Source organism: Zingiber officinale, chromosome 5A (assembly GCF_018446385.1).
Source record: "Zingiber officinale cultivar Zhangliang chromosome 5A, Zo_v1.1, whole genome shotgun sequence".
Classification (NCBI taxonomy): Eukaryota; Viridiplantae; Streptophyta; class Magnoliopsida; order Zingiberales; family Zingiberaceae; genus Zingiber; species Zingiber officinale.
Window position 1 is genome coordinate 106,454,535 of NC_055994.1, and position 20,475 is coordinate 106,475,009.

A 20,475-nucleotide genomic window follows, 5' to 3' on the forward strand; every position below is an offset into this window, starting at 1 on the left:
AAGTTATATATATATATATATATATATATATATATATATATATATATATATATATATATATATATATAACCTTCGTACTATTAGATAATTAATGTACCGAGGAGTGGAGTTGTTGATTGTAGTTGGTCCGTTAGATTGGTCTATTTTATTAAATAATTTAAATAGATTGAATTAAAATTTTATTAATTTATTTAAAAATAGATTCAAGTGGATTGATCCACACAGATAGTGAATCTAGGTGGTCAACCATTGGTGGACTCGGGTTGGCAAGTAGATTAAGAGAAAAAAAATCTTAAAATTTAAAATTAAAATGGAAAACTTAATATACTCATAGACTTTCTGTCTAACCCCCAACTCAAATTTAAACTTTTAAATCTTTCCTATATATATTTTTAATTTTTTTTTTTATGAGATCGTGGATGAGTCTGTTTATCCTGTAACTCATCGTGGGATGGATTAAGGATTTTTGAGTCCGTTAGGATGATGGACTAATCTGTTCTGTCATGAGTCATCCAGTTTGATAATATTATCGAGGAGTGAGTTACGATTTAGAATAAAATATGATACCTTTCATCCTAAGTAATTCAGTTTCTATTGATCTCATGTGTTGAAATATAAATAGATAAATGATTAGAAATATTTTATTTTAATATAATAATCATTTGCATCGAAAAAGTCAAGTATTTAATAAATTATTTTATATCTATTTAGAATTGATTTTAAAATGTATTAAAATAAATACTTATGGAGAGGAGTGGGTTACGAATCCCGGGGACTCGTTAATGTGACATAATTTGTCACGTCTTTTGATGATTTTTTTTTTGACATTTTAGACACTTTTCTGAATATGATAGATTTATATTCTCAGTTATGTCTTTCTTATTTTCCACTTTTATATATTATATAGTTTTCCGTTTCATCTACCAACGTCCACTTGTCACTTACTTTTTTAATCACGATTGGACCCGTGGATTAACTCCCTCCGTGAAACAATTCAAATGAATTGGATTAAATTATATAATTTTCCGTTTCACCTAGAACATCCACGTGTCACTTAGTTTTTTCATCAATGTTTTGACACACAAAAATATAATAATGATTGGATCTGTGGGATAAACAATTTAAATACATTCGATTAAATTTTATCAATCCACAGAATTAAACCGTTTTCAAAATTAGATTATGATATATGTATTTTTATAATTGTGAATTTGTTTATCAATTGTTTTAACAAATATGTATATAATTAATCAAATTCAATAAATTATAATTTTTTTTACATTTTAAATTTTTGATGACTAATACGCTTAATCCGCACTTCAGATTTTATTGGATTGGAAATTTTCCAATTCGGTCCGTCCGATGCGGCCGACCCGTCTGATAAGTTTTTTCTCTTTTCTTTTATAAGTCTCAAGTGAAAAAAAAAATATTAAAAAGGACTTCAAATCGATAGCGACACGTGCCGGTTGCAAATCCATTAACCGAATGCATCTCGATCTTTTCACCCAACCCAGAGCTGCTAAGGCGAATGGCCACGCGTCACCTCCTTCCTCTCCCCTTCGTCTACAAAACCCTCCCACGCAGCCGATCCAAATCCACGACCACCGCCCTTGGCAGCGCGCTGCGCTCCTTCTCATCTTCTACGATGGCGTCGCCTCTTCCTCCCAAAAAGGTACGGTGTAGTGCGTCTTGTTTGTCGATTTCTTCCTCTTAGCGATCTTTGTGGTTATATCTCGGATTGGATTAGGTCCTGGTCCCCATCGCCCATGGCACGGAGCCGATTGAGGCTGTGATCACTATCGACGTTCTCCGTCGCGCCGGAGCTGACGTTACTGTTGCCTCCGCCGAGAAGGACATCCGCGTTGATGCCTGCTGGGGGGTCAAGCTCGTCGCCGACGCCCTCATCTCTGACGTGGCCTCCACCACCTTCGATCTCATCTCACTTCCGGTGGGCTCTCGAGTTTTAAGTAGCTAATGTTGAGATTGTTCGCTTACATGTCCTTTGGTCTGATATCAGTTGTTTGCTTGTGTAGGGAGGGTTGCCGGGCTCAGAAACTCTACGGGACTGCGGAGAGTTGGAGAGTATTGTGAAGAAACAGGCTGAGGGAGGTGGGTTGTATGCGGCGATCTGTGCAGCACCAGCTGTTGCGCTTGGATCCTGGGGTTTGCTCAAGGGACTGAAGGTGAGATTTGCCGGTAATACTTGAATTTTTGAATTCTGTCAATTGTGCTCTTCTGTTACTTATGGACTAAAATTGTAAATTTTATTTTCTTTTTTTGTTCTATAAATATGTTTAATTTTAGTTTTAACTAAAAACTTGATTATTTATGAACTAGTGAGTCTTCAGGGAAAGATTACTTCTTTTGTTCGATGATAGGTTTATAAAGAACTTAAATTTACCTCCTGCCTTAGCAGGCAACTTGTTATCCATCATTCATTGAAAAACTGCCCTCAGATGCAATCCTGGTGGAGTCTAGAGTCCAAATAGATGGACAAGTTGTTACTAGCCGTGGACCAGGTACAGCTTTGGAATACTCTGTTGCTTTGGTTGAAAAACTTTATGGAAAAGAAAAGGCAGATGAAGTTGCAGGACCCATGGTAAGCAATTTTCTTTATTTCTTTTTCTTTTTCAAGATTATTTTGGTGAGTTGAAATGTTCTAAATCTATGATTAAACCACCCAAGTTAGCCTTTTTCAGATGCAAACTGAATTTGAGATCCATATTAAATTCTTCGTTTGTAGGACTGTGAATGAGTCAAGTGATAACAAGCGCCTTGGAGTTGAAAACCTAATGAAAGCTTGATTCACTTAACTCAGTAATAATACATGACTCCTTGTTTAAGCTTGTGAACAAGCTCATTGCTTGTAAATAAACTTGTGAACAAGCTCATTGCTTGTAAATAAACTTGTCAACATGCTAATCTGCTTGTAAACAAACATTTGGATAAGCTCATTTATTAGTTCATGGGCATTCCTTTCAATAAATTTATTTGTAGCTTCTGAACAATCTTGCTTCATTGAACTTTCTTTTCTATAAGCGCATGAATACCGCCACAGTTGTAAACTTGTATGTAGGGTGGCTTGCAAGCTCACATATTAGTTCATGTTGAGACATTATTGACATGTATGATGATCATTTATAGTCATTTCGGCAGTCCATGAACCTATGTATTGAATTTAAGTTGTTGGATTGAATGGTATGACTAGAGGGGTTGAGTGACACAAACTTGAAAATCAAAGATTTTTTACTTTTGCTCTTACTTGTACAATGCTTAACACAATCTTAGTCTGATGGAAACACACAGAAAAATTAATATCAACACTAATAAGAGTGTTCACTAATAAGAAGGTTTAGCATGGCTTGGACTGCTTGGTCCTGCTCTTCAGCTTAATGACTTATTAGGTGAGCCACTCTTTGAAATCCCACTAAAATAAATCTTCTAAAAATATCCTTTAGAAGATCACAAGCTTATTTGTTGATGGTTACTTTCTCTAGTCAACTCACACTTAGTTCATTCAACTCATTTCTAATTCAGCCAACTTAACCAATTCTAGTTGACTTGATCGTGTACAATAGCAAAATTATCCATCCAACTACTATCAAGACCTCTTCAGTCGAGTCAAATCCAATGAGAGCATTCTGTTTCCAGCACTTAACATACCTAGTTGACCTAACAACTTCCAACTTGACTTCAATTGACTTAAATTGAAATAGAAATTTTTTGTTAACAAGAAGAATGCTTACAGTTGACTCCTGAGTCGACTCAACACTTAAGTTGACTCAATTGAGGATGTCTTTAATCGATTGAATTTGCTTGAGGATCTTGACTTAATTCGAGATCAAATAGAAATGTCAATTGTAATCTTGAACACCTATTCCTTATTGATACAAACCTCTAGGTAGACTCTACCCGAAAAGAAATTCAAGATTGTATTCTTTCATAATCTCTTAAGCTCACATTTCTTCAAGTCTTTAATGTCATTGGCGCTTCTTTCCCTTGAGTTCATCACACTAAACCTTCGGCCTCTCTGAAATGCACCAAGCCCTCTATTGTCATCTTCCACCTTGCCTTCGAGTTTACCTTGTTTTAAGCCTTTGAGCCATCAAACTAGCATCTCACTTGATCTCCTTAGCACAACTCAACCTCTATTGAGTCACAATATGTTCTACTTCTGAGCAACTTGCCAAGCTCCTGGTCAAACCTTGACCATTTGGTCCTCCTGTTCCCAAGCGATGTGTCAAGCTTATGGTCAATCTTGACCTAACTTTCTCTCATTTTGCCAAGCTCTAGTCGACCTCAACCTCTTGGCTATCAAGATTTTGGTCAATCTTGACCACTTGATCCTCTATTCTTCCAACTCAACACCTTCTTAGTTATCAACCTCCTAAGTTTCTGGTTGACGACCTCTAGTCCACTGTACTTGTAGTTAGTTGTTAAACATCATGCACCTGAACACTTGACAAACATATCTGGCAACCACATAAAAATAACTTTGTCAGACTCGACTACTTGAAATATGATTGCACCAACATGAGCTTGATTTGAGCATGAACTTCAATTTGTTGTCAACTTAAGCAGATTTTAATTTTTGTAGTCTTTTAAGTTTAATTTCGACCTCATTTTAGCAACATAAGTGAAGGAATTTAACATGAACAGAGCTGAGCGCAAACTTTATAGTTGAGCTTAATACTCGGGCTCAAGCTTGACATTTATTTCTAGCTCCAAGCTTAGTAAAAGTGAAGTTTGAATTAACATTTGTTGTTTGCAGTCATACATGTCCCATCCTTGGAGTCCGGATCAATTTGCATCAAGTTGAGATCTGGATAATAGTTGTGTTTATTGTCTTGTTCACTAGACTCTAGGAAGATTTTTAGTTAGTTTTATAATTGTGTAACTGTGTAAAAGCATAGTTTCATACTCTCTGGCACTATCTTTTCTTATTGGGTATGGCTTAGATTGTCTTATGTATTATATGGAAATATGTAAATTTTATTGGCAGGACTTTATATTGACATGCTAGAGCTGAGTTATATGTGATTTTACATTATTTTTTTGGTAATTATTTGAAAGAAAATACTCATGAAGAAGAACATGATTAGAGGTATAATGATCTACACTTTCAAGAGGGCATCTGATGTGGTAACTGGCGATCAAAAGGAATTGACAATGGAAAAAGATTAAGTGGCTATTATCGTTGATTGTTGATGATGAGAGAATTCCTTGTGGGTTATATCGTTGGTTGGGGGGCATAAGAAATGTATTTAGTCTTCTAGTTGGTGAATTGTTAGTGATGATTCTAAATTGCTTTTTATGCTAGAATTTACCTTATGGTTATAAAGGGTGATTTGGTCATTTGATCCATTTTCTAGTGTTGACGAACTCACAATAGTATCTTGTTCACAATGAAAGACCTAAATCAGCAAATGAAAGTACTACATGAAATCAAAACATATATTCTTGCAAATAGAGTGATGTGTTTATGTTGTCTGTATATGTGTTTTATGTGCATGATAGTAGTTATTGATCTTTATTACCATGTGAGATGTGTTTGACAAGTTGCTACTGTAAGATATATATGACACTAAGCCACCTCGTGCAATGCTTTAAATGCACTAGTCAAGTTTGCTGGTTTGTTAAATCCATATGTTTTATGTAGGTATTGCGTGATCAGCATGGAGTTGAATTTTCATTCACTGAGATAAACCCTATACCATGGAAATTTGACTCTTCACTTCAGGTAAGGTTTGATACTTAATATGTCTCTTGGCTTTCTCTAGTATGTTTCTGATTAATGTTTTGGCATATAACCCATTTTTGCTAGTTTCATTTTGATTCTTTTCTTCAATCTACCTTCCAGATTACACAATTTTGTTTTTAGTTATCGCCATTCGCTCAACATTTTCTTTCCTTTATGGTTGCATTATGGTTTTCGATGTTGATGACAAGTTTGTGGCACCCACTGCCGTGCATCAGCGTGGATAAATGACATATTCTCCTGACATTTTTCTCAATCTAGCTTAAACTTTCATAAGTGCAGTTGCTATTCATCTATATTATAGATGCACATTGCTTAAACTATGATTTTCATCTTCAAGAATACATGCTGAAATTTCACAGTATCGCTCTGACCTTGCATTCAAAGAGGCAGATATATGGATATCATGATGTATTAGCAAGAGAGGGGATACAATTAATGATGGCAGTGTATAATGAGGAATGAGGACTAAAGTGGGGTGAATGTAATAAGTAGACTATCTGGTTTAGTGCTAAGAACCTGTTTATTAGTTAAGAAAGAAAGTTGGGAACAGATAGATAATGCGAGAAGATGGAGAATGGAGATGGAAGGAGTTTTAAAATCTTATTTACTGGGAAGATGGAGAACAAGGAGGAAAGAAAGTTGAAAGTTATCAGAAGACTATTTTACCACTTTCCCAATTCTCTTCTCCCTCTTCATTGCCATGAAGCTTCAATTAACTCACTGATCAATGTGGCTGGTGAGCTACTCCAGCTTGAGCAGCACCAGTCACACTGTGCATGTCAACATTCCGCTTGATGGTCCCAAGGAGAAGCATATGGGAGCGAGAAGAAGTTGCCATGACTGGTGAGTTCAATGAGGAAGTGGAAGTTGAGGATAGGTAAATTCCTTGAAGGAGGAGAAGAAAATTACTGTCTTCCTAGTTTTGGGGAGGAAGTTGAGTGTTCAATCTTTCCAGTTTCTATCCTCCAATTTCTCTCCAGGGAAACAAGATTTTTGAAATGTCTTCAATGTTTCTTCCCTAAATTTTCTCTTTGCTGGTTTCTTTCCAAGTGTACAAGGAGTAGAGGGCTAGGTAAGGTCTTCAATTTATTGGTTCAGAAAAAAAATTAGTAATCCAGTTTGATAGTGATATATATTGACATAGTCACAGACAACTGCTCGGCATAATCAAAATAATCAAATACAAGTTTGTCAGTAAGAAGGCAAAACTTGGGAGAGGCAAATTGAAATGCCTCTGGCGATGAGGCGGAATTGTACACAGATTAATAAAGTGCTGCTGTGGTAGGCAGCCAAACCTGAGTATGGTCATTTAGGTAGGGGGTACATTGTCAGACAAGCAATAAATCAACATGGATTTTGTTCAAGGCCTGATGTGCAATGGAATACGTGGTGTGGATTAAAAATATTTTTAAAATACCTATAATTAATAAAACTGACATAGAAAATAAATCACATTCAACAGCACACTCAGTTCATAGATTACCATGTAAACATATGGCAATGTTTCAATGTGTAATACATGAGATAAAAGAATCCAAAGTAATTAAGAATATTAATAAATTATATATTCATGTAATTACCTTCTATAGCGTTTAACACTTGTAAATAGCATGGTGTATGTGATTATTCCACAAGTTTGGCTATAGAGATACATGATCTACCTTTGTCGTCCAAACTTGGAATGTCTTGTTAATTCATCACTTGCAGGATTTGCTGAAAGAAAAGCTGCACGTCTGTTTGGTTTATGGGATTTTTTCAGTTTTCTAATAGAATTTGAAATTTTAAAATAAAAATAGAGAACATTTGTCATCCACTGGTAGACCACACTTTACAATAAAATTTATTTTCACATGAAAACTACTTTATCTTTCCCAAAAATAAAACAAATTATTATTAAAAATGTTGAAATCTGAATAATCAGAAAAATAGAAACAGTAGGTTCTCTCCGTAGCTGAACAAGGTTTTTTTCCACTTGCATACTTAAACTCCTCAAATGTTTTCCTAGCTTTGTGATTATGGCTATCTATGGGATATCGAACAAAAAATGATGGATGCTATTCATTTTTATTTGTAGCTATATGAAGCTTATAAAATTTAATCTTTTGTCCTGTGAAGATTCTCGTTCCAATTGCAAATGGCACGGAGGAAATGGAGGCAACTATGATAATAGACATTTTGCGCAGGGCAAAGGCCAATGTTGTAGTGGCATCAGTTGAAGATAAGTTAGAAATTGTGGCATCTAGAAAAGTGAAGCTGCCAGCCGATATGCTCTTGGATGAGGCTGTTAAGCTGCAATATGATCTGATTTTGCTACCTGTGAGTAGCTGCCTGCAATTTTAGCCTAAAAAAGGGTTCTCTTTCAAATGTCTCGGCCCAGTTATTTTGCTACTTCTTGCAGGGTGGCCTTCCTGGGGCTCAAGCATTTTCCAACTCAGAAAAGTTGATTGATTTACTCAGAAAACAGGCGGAGTCTGGTAAACTTTATGGGGCGATATGTGCTTCCCCAGCAATCGTCTTGGAGGCTCATGGCCTTCTTAAAGTAAGTGATATAGAAACAATTATGAGATGGAATGCCTTAGCAATTTTTTTTTAAAAAAAATTGTATCGTTAAATCATTAAACACATACATATTATCTCTAGGGCAAGAAGGCTACAGCATATCCAGCTCTGTGCCACAAACTTACAGATCAAAGCTACTCTGAGAATCGAGTTTTGGTAGATGGCAACTTGATCACGAGCAGAGGACCAGGGACATCCATGGAGTTTGCATTGGCCATAGTCGAAAAGTTTTTTGGTCGCCAAAATGCGCTTGATCTTGCAAAAACTCTAGTTTTCATATGATTACAGAGCCCACTAAGTATTTTAAATGTGTTTTTTGCGAACACCTGAATGAGCCTATGTGAGCTCTCTTACGAATAATGCTTGGACACTTTGAGGCTTGTAAGTTTCAGTTGTTTGAAGCATTTTCAGAGGAAACCTAACCTTCTTCATTATGCGTGCTATGGAATTGGATCCAAGTCACTTTCAGTTAGTGACTAGGTTAAGATATTGCACGAAAGCTGTGATATGATCGTTCAAAAACATCTTATGCGCATTATTTGCTGCCTCGCTGAATCAGTTATCTACAACTGACATTTGGCCACTGCCTTTATTTCTCTGATTTAAATGGTGATGTTGGATCACCGGGTCCAGTTTACTTCTGGACCAACTTGGGTAATTGGAAATTGGAGAAATATTTGGTCTACTCAAAAACTATAAATTGATTCAGAATTTGGACCAAAAACATAATCCAAAGGTTAGCAGACCTCTCCATATGCGCTTTTAATCATTATTTCCCTAAGATTTGCGTTTATTTACAGGAGACGTTTCCAAATTATTGATGTTGATGACACTCAGTTACACCTAGATTTAAAAAAACAAAACAAAAAAGTCTGCAATTTAGTCTTGCCTTCTTGCGGTTTGCTGTTTTGCCCTTTCTGGAGAGTAGGACTATTATTTTCCTAACAGGTCATGGAGAAATATTACAAACCCAATAATTGGCATTGACTCCTAATATGATTCTAAAACAAAAATTCTTAAGCATAATTGAAAAGTTTGGAGAAGAATTTAGATTAAACGAAGAAACTGCATGTCACATGCGAGAAAGTGGATAAAATTGAATGCATGGAGTATCACTTTGTTTGAATTAATTGAACCTTCGCCCCTGGATTGTTTGTCAATCAAGTGACTATAGCCAACTTTACAGAATTGGTTGCTTGGCTGCGAACTTGCCAATTTGTAAGCCTGCGTAAAGCTTCTGCTGGTTCTGGCTTTGGCTCTGCAAAAGTAGAACCCGAGCTTTGTCCTTGAGCTCTTGGAAGGCTCTCATTGTTTCAGCGTCAAAGCCTCCTGCAAACTGGATATGAATCGAAAGCCAAGTCGTTCGATTTCAAGTTCATATTTGTTAACCCCGGCTTATATGAGAAATAAAGAGTTGTATTGTTCCACATTTACCTGGTGTACTCTGAAAGCAAATCTAACACCTTGCAGCATGAGCTCTTCTTCTTCGAGGCTGCCAGCAATAACCTGCAGCTCAGTGGAGACCCTCTTCATGTATTTCATTGCTAACTTCACCGAAGCTAGCTTTATCTGTTTATTTGGAAAAGAACCAGTCGATGGAGTAAGGATACTAATGTGAAGATTGACACCTAGTAAGTAAATATCAATCAACGCATGCTTGACACCATAGTATTTTTCACTTTACAGCATTTCTTTTTGTAGCCTATATAAATGTATCAATCGGAAATAAATAACTTAAACTACACCCTGACAACAAGATACTTGATATTTGGAGGAAAAAAAAAACTATAATCTTAGACAAAATTGGAGACTATCCAGGATTATTAGACACAATATTAGCTTTGATATGGTATGGTTGATTGCTGAGTTGAGCAACATTGCATCCAATAGACTTAGCTACTGTCCAAGAGCTAAATAAATCTTATTTTAGATTTTTTAAGATGATTTTTGAACATTGTTGTAAATGATAATAATTAAGATTGTGAATTCTCACCAATGAAGCATTCCAAAGTCCAGAAGATGTCTTGAGTAACATGTAGAAGCTATAGGAGACTAGGAATAAGTATCAATTTTTTACAGAGAAATAAGTACCATGTTGACTAAGAAAATTGATACCAATGCCGGAAGAGATTAAACTCATCGATTTCGCTAGAAGAACATGGTACAATTATCCATCTCCTTCCCACTTAAGTTATGACCTAAAAGGGTTTTTCCACTTAACATGTAGAAGCTTGGATTGGCTTGTATCGCCAAAATGGGAAAACCCTTTTAGGTCATAACTTAAGTGGGAAGGAGATGGATAATTGTATATGCATGTGTTGTTTCATTTTGATAGTTAATGTATTTATATTACCCACATGAAATAACTATCTGTAACAACTTATTAATGGATATATCTAGGTCAATCCATCATAAGCAAATTAGATCCGATATATTTACTCAATTGTGGTATAAATGAAAGTGCATTCAATTGTTACAATCATGCCCTAAGAATGTGATTGACACGTGGTTTTGATATTCGAGCAAAGTTTAAGTTAGGGATTGTTGATCTATGTGTATATATCAAGCATGAAGGTGTAGGAAACTTAACATGTAGATAGTCCAAGTAGGTGGATAAACCCATAGAACTAGGTGAGTCAGGCCCATGGTCCAACCTGTTAAAGTTGTTGATTTATAGCTAGTTGATTATCATATATAGCTAGTTTATTTCACTAGAAACAGAAATATGATTTTACTAATTGAAGCATATCTAGGGGTGAGAAAAAGGTTGGTTAAACTAAATTAATCGACCGACCGAAGTTAAAAGTTTGATTTAGTTAATTCGAAAATTCAGTTTTTTTTTGAAAAAAATATCGGTTATTTCGATCAAATCAGTTTGGTCTCTGATGCGGTGATAAAAAGGGACCACTAAGTGTGGGTCAAAAGATAGAGATAGCAGCTAACGTGGAGATCAAAGTCAAGGAGCTCAACACCAAAGGACCAACGGACTCACCAAAGAGGGGGGAGCGGAGCTCTACAGTAGTGGTCGATCAGCCGTAAAGCTTCCGACCGGCAAAAGGCTGATCCTAGCAGCACATCCATACATCTAAGATCATGAGGTGCTTGTCACGAAGTAGAGGACCGTTGGGACGATCGGAGCGTTAGTTCGGTCGGGCGATAACAAGTTACTATACTCAGTCATCACAAGGAAAAAACAGCAGAGGCCGACCGATTGGAGGAGTTCCAGCCGATCGATTACCCCACTTGGCTGACCAACAAGATCATTGTCGTATCTCTCAATATCCTTTTGGGAGATAATGCGGCTAACACGCAGCATGGTCAACAGGCGGATTGTACAATGGAAGCTTCTACTGTCTTGTCAAGGATATACATGTCCTATTAAGATATGATGTCAGAGGTACTTTCCTGACAGGTCCTTTCATAAGACAAATTGGAGAACGTGCCCACACCTCGAGAAGCATGCGCGTCGCCTATCAAGGCACTATATAAAGGGGGGTCATACATCGACGGAGGTACACGTTATTCACTATTCACGCCTGTGTCTACTGTTGCTCCATCTTTTTTCTCTTTCCGGTGACTGACTTGAGCGTCGGAGGGCCAACGCCGGGGACCCCTTCCTGGCTCGACACTGACGTTTCTTATATTGTAGAGCGGAGCGGAGTCTACATTCAGTCAACGCAGCAGCCACATCCCCAACTTGCCATCTCCATGATTTTCGGGCAGGATCATATTGACGTCGTTTGTGGGAACGTAGCTTGTATCTGAAACACGAAGATGGTGGACGTTGGACGACCTACCACAATGACTTTGACAAAGGAGGAACTGGATATGCTGATACAAGCCCGAGCGACAAAAATGATGGAGCAACAACAACAGGCGTTGGCCGAGCGCTAGGTACAAGAGTCTGCGGCTTCAGTAGCGGGTCATCAAGCCGGATATGGAGACCGAGTAGAGCATGTACCCGTTCAGGGACAGAGTAAGAAGCCGACTGGCACATACGGAGATGTGCCCAATGGGTCGATCCCCTTCCATCGGGCATTGTTCCAGATTCGGTCAGAGGAACTAGGCCGAGCAAATAGGGAATGAGGATCCTCCTCGGATGACGTGCCCGTTTGGGATGCACGGAAAGGGAAAGCACCAAGGAATGATGATTCGCCTGAGTGGATCACTCAACAGTTCTCGCAGGGGATCTTAGATGACCCTCTGCCAAGGCACTACACCGCACTGACGATCGGGGAGTACAATGGAACGACCCATCCAGACGACCACTTGGCCAAGTTTGATAACGCAGTAACACTTCATCAGTAAACCGACGGGTTGAAGTGTCGAGTCTTCCTCACTACACTCTCTGGATTAGCGCAAGGCTGGTTTAGGAGATTGCTAAAAAGATCAATTCATAACTTCAGAGACTTCCGAGTGGCATCGTTGCACCACTTCGCCAGCAGCTGCCGCTACTAGAAGACGAGCGTTAACCTGTTTTCCTTGAAGCAAAGGCCCAATGAAGCATTGAAGGCCTACATCAAGCGCTTCAACCAGGTGACCATGGATATTCCATCGATCTCCTTTGAAATATTGGTGAACGTCTTTACTTAGGGACTCATCGAAGGAGAATTCTTCCGCTCCCTCATCCGAAGACTGCCAAAGGACTTCAACCACCTACTCCGGAGAGCCACCGAATACATAAATGTAGAGGAAGGCCAGGCGGCACAGAGGAAGGAAGTACCTGCCGAGCATGCTGCTCCCGCGGAACGACGGCCGACCACCAACCATCAACCACTGAAAGGCCCCCAATCGGAAGGGACACAACAACACCAGTAACCAAGAACACATGCTGTGCAACATGTAGCAACAGGTCGCCCAAAAGTTGCAAAAGGCAAGTCATGGATGTCATTGTTTTACTCCTTCCATCAGTTGGCGACACACAACACAAGCGACTGCTATGACTTGACACCGATTTGCAGTTGACCGGCTCCTCCAGGATGCCGTCGTCGCTCATTGACTCTCGAGCGACAACATCGACACCGATCGGACGAGCATAGAGAAAAAGACAAACAAGCGAACGAACAACTCTATCGTTAGCCCCCGGAGAAGAAATAACACAAGTCCTGTCCGAGCTTCTGTTGAGCGGACTAGGCCCTCGGCTCGGGAGGAGGAGAACCGAAACACTGCTCGGGGTGAAATTGGAATGATCGCCGGGGGGCCGACCGGTGGTGATTCCAACCGAGCGAGAAAGTCGCACGCCCGACGACTGGAGATACATGCTGTTAGATGCAGCAAGGAGAAGACCTAGGGACCTGAGATTAGCTTCGGCCCCCGAGACTTGGAGGGAGTGGAGATCCCTCACGACGACACCTTGATCATCCGAGCGGCATTCAACCAGTTGCAAATCAACCGGAGCGAACTGCAGCCCATGATGACCCAGCTCTACAGGTTTACAGGCAATGAAGTATTGCCGATCGGCCAGGCTCGACTGACCATAATGCTCGGAGAAGAACCGCTCAGAAGGACAAGGACCACAAACTTCATTGGTGGACACGTCGTCCGCCTATAATGTCGTATTGGGCCGACTGACCCTCAATGAGTTCCAAGCGGTGGTGTCCACCTTCTTCCAGAAAATCAAGTTTCCGGTGGACAATGAGGTGAGCGAAGTCATGGGCGACCAGTGGGCCGCTCAGCGGTGTTACGTCAAGATAGTCAAATTTGAAGCGAGGGTCGCGTGGAAGATCCCGCGCTTGAAAGTGAACACCATCATGGAAGAACCCCCTATCCTGGTCTATTAGGAAAAGGAGGAGGTTCAGTTCCATCCCAGCACGGGTTGAGGCTGCCGACCGGCTCATGGCGTACAAGTAGTGAACGAGGCCGAACTACAACCGGAGGGTGATCCCCAGGTCATTCCAGGTCGACAACTTGGTGTGGAAAAAAGTGAAGTCGGGCAGCGACATCACCAAGCTAGAAGTCCCATGGGGAGGACCCTACATCGTCATTCAGAAGCTCCTCTCGGGATCCTACTATCTGTAAGATGAAGATGGGAGAGGGCTAGAGCAGCCTTGGAACGCAAACCATCTCCAACCCTATAGGGTCGGGTGAGAGGTGTGTAGTTAAATTTGGATAAAATTGTATAAGCATATGTCCTGTGAATGCAAGTGAGCAATGAATAAAATTCACAAGATTTCAAGACTCTTGCCCCAATCGACCAAGTTAAAAGTCAAGCGGCGACTATAAACTCTTATCTTCGTCAACAGTCAAGCGACGACTATAAACCCTTATCTTTGTTAATAGTCGAGCAGCGATTATAAATCCTAGTCTTCGTCAATAGTCGAGTGGCGACTATAAATCCTTATCTTCGTCAACAGTTGAGCGGCGACTATAAACCCTAGTCTTCATTAACAGTTGAGCGGTGACTATAAACCCTCGTCTACGCCTTCAACAGTCAAGTAGTGACTATAAAACCCTAGTCTTCGTCAACAGTCGAGCGGTGGCTATAAACCCTAGTCTACGTCAACAGTCGAGCAGCGACTATAAAACCTAATCTTCATCAACAGCCGAGCGGCAGCTATAAACAAGAGTCTACGACGAATAACAGCCAAGTGATGGCTCTAAAACCAAGCCGGCTATGAATAAAGCCGAGCGGCTTCCATGAAGCCTGAAAGTAAAGTTAACAGGTCGAATAGTAACTAAAGCAGAGACGCCTCGCTACAATATAGTCGTCCGGCTTGTGCTAGAATGAGCATTCGGACGTCTCAGAAACTAGTTACACTTATGATCAGGAAAGTAGTAAATTATACTTAGAGAAATTTCACAAAACACTTAGTAGTACATAGCCCCACGGTGAGGCGTGAAGGAGTGTTATCAAAATTTAACAAAGTAAAGGAACGCTGAACGACAGGAGGTGAAGGACTGTTTTTTAAAATCTAGCGAAGTGAGGAGACGCCGAATAGCGATGCAGTACTCGTCCAGTCAGTTGGACTTGCAACCTCGTTCGACTAGACTTGAGGGAAAGGCTTGTGATGCGGTGATAAAGAGGGACCCATTAATTGTGGGTCAAAGGATGGAAATAACAGCTGACGTGGAGGTTAAAGTCAAGGAGGTCAACGCCAAAGGACCAACGGGCTCACCAAAAGGGGGGCGAGCGGAGCTCTACGACAGTGAGCTATCGAGCGTAAAGCTTCCGACCGGCAAAGGGCTGGTCCTAGCAGAACGTCCGTACATCCAAGATCATGAGGCGCTTGTCACGAAGCAGAGGACTGTTGGGACGATCGGAGCGTTCGGTTGGGCGATAACAAGCTACTATACCCAGTCACCACAAGGAAGAACAACAGAAGTCGACCGATCGGAGGAGTCCCAGCTGATCGATCACCTCGCTTGGCTGAACAGCGGGATTATTGTCGTATCTCTCAATATCCTTTTGGGAGATAGTGTCGCTAACACGCGGCATAGTCAACAAGCGGATCATACGACGGAAGCTTCTACTGTCTTGTCAGGGATATGCATGCCCTATTAAGGTATGGTGCACTTTCCTGACAGGTACTTTCATAGGATAAATTAGAGAATGTGACCACGATCAATTGGAGAACGTACTCATGCCTCGGAGAAGCATGCACGCCGCCCAGCAGGACACGATATAAAAGGGATCCATACACCGGTGGAGGTACACGTTATTCACTATTCACGCATGTGTCTACTGTTGCTCTGTCTTTTTTGCTCCGTCTTTTTTCTCTTTCCGGTGACTGACTTGAGCGTCGAAGGACCAACACTGAGACCCCTTCCCGGCTCAGCATTGACGTTTCTTGTGTTGCAGAACGAAGCGGAGTCTACATCCAGTCAACGCAGTAGCTACATCCCTACCTTGCCATCTCCACGATTTTCAGACAGGATCAGTCTCGTTTTAAAAATTCGAATTCAGTTAAATCAATTAAACTGAATTCAGTAATGCCTAAACCGAAATCAAGAGTTTAAAATCCCTAATTCCCTAATTAGTGACTCCTTTCCCGAGTCCCGATTTAATCGAAAGTTTGATTATTTCGGGTTTTGACTGATTTAATCAATGTTTTATCGGTTCATTTTTTTCGATTTTTTGTATGAAAGTTTGGTTGGTTCAGTTAGATTAAAAAAATCGGTATTCGATTTCGGTTTAAACTATTCAACCAATTCGGTTATTAACCGATTGCTCACCCCTAATTATATCTAGCGCAACCAAATATAATACATTAGTCACTGTACCAAATCAAACTCTTTCGTAACCTGGGTAAATGTCTACAAAAATACAAAAACCTGCCAGATTCAAAGCAACATAAACTTCTTTCGTTGAATTTGTTTAACAGATGTATGCTTCTTCAAGAATCATGGCTAACTTGCTTATCGGAAAAGTTCACTAGAAAATGCAGATTAAAACAATTACTCTTATTTCTGGGCTTATATATGTTTAATTGTGACTAAATTAACTAACAAAAAAAGGTACAAGAAAGGTACTAATTAGGACGGTTTATTTATAGTGCATTCAGCCTTAGGTCAGTTATCCATGCTAGATATATAATTATGCTTGACTGGCAAAATCAGAACCATATACGGCAATGACAGAACATCCTCAACCTATTGACTGTCTGATCAATAAAAATCAAGAAACAAACAAAAAATATATTTGCTGTCAGTACTATAAATGCTACAGATAATAATAATGCACTCTTTAAGGAGGTAGAATAGATGAGCTTCTAATGTCGATCACATGGTAAACGCTAGAACCTCGGGATGCTAGTAAGTTCTACCTTTGTTCACAATGCATGATTATAGTAAGACATTTTACTAAACCACACATGCATGTTTAGAGATTTTTCATTTTGCGTACCTAATTTTCATAATATCAAAATCATATGGCACATTCCCATTATACTCCTTTTCCATTAAAAAAATGGACAATGAACATAAAGAATTCCGAATCACTTTAAACCAAAATCAATATATTCTTGGAAGTCTCTTTAATGAAACTATACTCTAAATTGAGAATAGTAAATTTTTAAACTTATAAAAACTTTGATAAAAATTTGTCACAAACTCATTATAAAGTCTATGACAATGATACTCACAAACTAACACCACCAATAGATTCCTAGGACTCTTTGGTTCCGAAAATATCAAACTTATGAATTTTTGAATTTTTTAGGTCCATCAACCAGTTTCGGAATCACTTCAAATCAACATCAAATACTTTTGGAAGCTTCCTTAATATGTCTATGCCCTCATATTTGAATTTGATAGTATAAATCGAGTACAGTAAATTTTTAAATGAGAAAAAGATACATGAGTACAATGAGAATGTGCTGCGTGATTTTGACGTTACAAAAGATAGGTGTGCTAAATGAAAAATTCCAAAACCTGCATGTGTGGTTCAGAAAAATGTGGATTTTAGTATATATTTTCTGAAACCCCAGGAGTTTGCAGGGGCAATGAGTGAGCACGTAGGGGAAAGTTTAATAGTACTATTGAACAATTTGCAGTTGAATACGTCCAGGTAGAAGGAACAAGGTTGAGTGGCCAAGGAATTGGATTCTGAGTTAGCCACCCAATCGAGTGGATTCTCGTGAGCGCCCCTGCGCATGCTCACGTGTGTGAGAAGGCTGGGCTTGCTTGGCAAAATGGCACAAGTTCGTGCTCTTGTCACTTTCAAAGCCCAGCGGGTGGCCACACCTCGTCTCACCTTCGTCCTTTCTTTGTCCATGGATTGATCACATTACAGGGCAGGGCAGGGCAGGGCAGGGCAGGAGAAAACGAAGGAGTGAACATGGGATTACCTGGCTAACGCATCCGTTCTCCTGCATCCACTCGCAAGGAACGCCGAATCGCTTGTACCGATGCGTCGCATTCTCTTGGAGACGTGATAGGTTGTATACGCCTTGCTCCAGCCTGTGCATGCAATGGAACGACGACTGCGGGTTGAGCAGTGCCTAACGGGGAAGAGGGGAGGAGGGAGAGGGTTAGCAATGCGTACTTCTCTAGCAGCGCCTTCATTTTCTTGAGAGAGGAGGGAGCGCAGAGCTGGCGAGGATCGTCTTGGAAAGACGACGCTTCCGACTCCAACTTCTTGAGGTCGCAGTAGCCGAACGCAGCCTCGCGCATGGCATCCACCTTATGCTCCGGCCAGTTGAAGTGCTTCAGCACTGCTCTCTCATCCACCTGTTGGTAGCGTGCGTTAGGATAAACTGATTTGATAAGGTAATAGAGATCGATAAAGAAGAAGAAGAAGTAGTAGAAGAAGAAGAATACCAAGAAAGAGAGCTCGTCGTCGAGCCATTTGACGAAGGCGACGACGTCTTCAATGTTGGCGAACACCGCGTGCTCTACTTCCTTAATTAACAGCTTGATGAAGTCGCCCTGCGTTTCCACATCCGTCTTTATCTGCAAATTTATGGGGAAATTTGCGACTTTGATCGAACGAAGATGCAAACAGAGGAGACGTCGAAAGAGAACGAGAAAGGGACTTACGGCGAGGAGGTGGGAAGAGCGGTTCTCGATCTCGCCGATCATGTCGCGTGGATTGGAGGCGGCAACAATGGAGACTACTTCTTGGCCTCCACCGCTGGACTCCTTCTTGGAATCTCGCCGCATCAGGGAGTGGTAGAATTCCACCACCTCCGGCACTCGCCTCACGCTTGCCGCGGCCGACCTGGACCCCCTCTTCGGCGGTGGTGGCGGAGGGGGAGGCGGTCTCACTCCGGTATGAGGACTAGGCCCCGCCGGTGGAGTCGGGGGTGGAATTGGCGGCAGTGCCGCCAATTTGGGGGCTTTGCTCGTCGAAATAATTTGTGTAGTTTCGGAGGAAGAACACGAAGACAGCGCCGGTGATGAAATGGAGGAGTTGCAGGTGATGGTGCGCGTGGGGGGCGGTTTCGGAACTCTTGGAAGTCGGAGGTTGGAGACCTCTTCTTTCTCACAGCATCGTTGTTCTTGATGCACCTCTTCGGCTTTCGTTTCATCTCCGCTCGCAGACTTTTGGGCGCCTTGATCGTGACCGGCAATGTCGGCGGATTTTGGGCCCTTTCGAAGGTTTTTGAGTAGATTCGACCTCACCGAGGCGTCGATGAGCCCTTGGAGCCGCTGGGCCGAGGAGCACCCGTCCTCCTCCCCTTCTACCACAGGCCGTGACTCGCGAATGCCGTGTTCTAAAACCGTCTTCTTCCTCAGCTCCTCCAACGTTGCCTCTAAGTCTGCAATCATCTTCTCCCTCCGTCGGCCCTCCTCTTCGCCGCTCCGTATCATGGAGCTCAAACCCTCGACCTCGTCGCGAAGCGCGCGCTTCTCAACCTCCAGGCGCCGTATCAGTTCGCCGGCCCGAGCGAGCTCATCGTCCTTCTGTGCGATCTCCTTTTCGAGGGACGGAACGACGGCGACGGTTTCGCGGAGGATCTTCTGCTCCATGAGCTGGGCGCGGAGCCTGGACTCCGTCTCCTGAAGCTCCTCCACGACGCGGAGCAACTCGGCGACGTCGGGCGGGCGGGGCTGCACCTGCGCGGAGGCCCGCGGGAAGTAAACCCCAAAGGAGCGGGCGAATGCGGCGGCGGTCTTGGGGTTGGAGGATGGAAGCGGAGTGGGCGGCGCTCGCTGGCCGGCGGAGCCCGGAGACGACTTGTGGGGAACGGAGGCGGAGGAGGTCCAGCGAGCGCTCTCAGCCTTGGGCGCCGCAGCAGGGCTACGCTGGAACCCCATGGCGGCCTTCACCTTGCCGGCGACCATTCTCTCTCTGTCTCTCTCTCCCTCCCTCGGTCTTTGTGTATGTTCCTGCGTTGGTTTGATAGCTTGGGTTGGGGTAGTAGCGGTGGCAGTGAATGAGTGATTGGTGCGGCGTTCTTTAAAGTCTTATCGGAGTTGGGTGGGTTGCTTTATTTGGATCCTAAATTTGAATAGAGACGACGGGGAGAAGGGCAGGAGAAGTAAATAAAAGCGTGGGAATTTGGAAGGTGACCATATCCATCGCGTCCCTTGTTTTGCTTGATGCTTGGGGTTACTAAGATCCGTAACTTCGTGCATACACTTATTGCGCTGAGGAAGAATTGTCGGGGCCAAGTGGCAGGGTTTTTTTTTTTTAGTTTTTTTTTCTGATTTATCCTAACAGTTTGAAATTTTTATACGATGCAATTGAGTTTCCACTTATTGCACTGAGGGAG

General features: G+C 41.4%; 2 protein-coding genes across 2 annotated transcripts; one reads left to right on the forward strand and one right to left on the reverse strand.

The window, feature by feature from the left end:
• Positions 1 to 1,511: 1,511 nt before the first annotated feature.
• Positions 1,512 to 8,751, forward strand: LOC121981340 (protein DJ-1 homolog B-like). The gene is made up of 8 exons (XM_042533800.1): positions 1,512 to 1,672; positions 1,748 to 1,948; positions 2,034 to 2,183; positions 2,417 to 2,599; positions 5,660 to 5,740; positions 7,877 to 8,077; positions 8,160 to 8,300; positions 8,402 to 8,751. Exons 1-8 carry the CDS (start codon positions 1,529 to 1,531, stop codon positions 8,600 to 8,602), a joined length of 1,302 nt encoding a protein of 433 aa, XP_042389734.1. The 5' UTR covers positions 1,512 to 1,528; the 3' UTR covers positions 8,603 to 8,751.
• A 592-nt stretch (positions 8,752 to 9,343) lies between these two features.
• On the reverse strand, positions 9,344 to 20,272 carry LOC121981339 (protein CHUP1, chloroplastic-like). The gene is made up of 6 exons (XM_042533799.1): positions 18,797 to 20,272; positions 18,578 to 18,709; positions 18,303 to 18,487; positions 18,106 to 18,217; positions 9,755 to 9,889; positions 9,344 to 9,656 (listed from the first exon to the last, which is right to left on the reverse strand). The coding sequence occupies exons 1-6, from the start codon at positions 20,042 to 20,044 to the stop codon at positions 9,501 to 9,503; spliced, it is 1,968 nt and encodes a 655-aa protein (XP_042389733.1). The 5' UTR covers positions 20,045 to 20,272; the 3' UTR covers positions 9,344 to 9,500.
• Between the last annotated feature and the right edge of the window lie 203 nt (positions 20,273 to 20,475).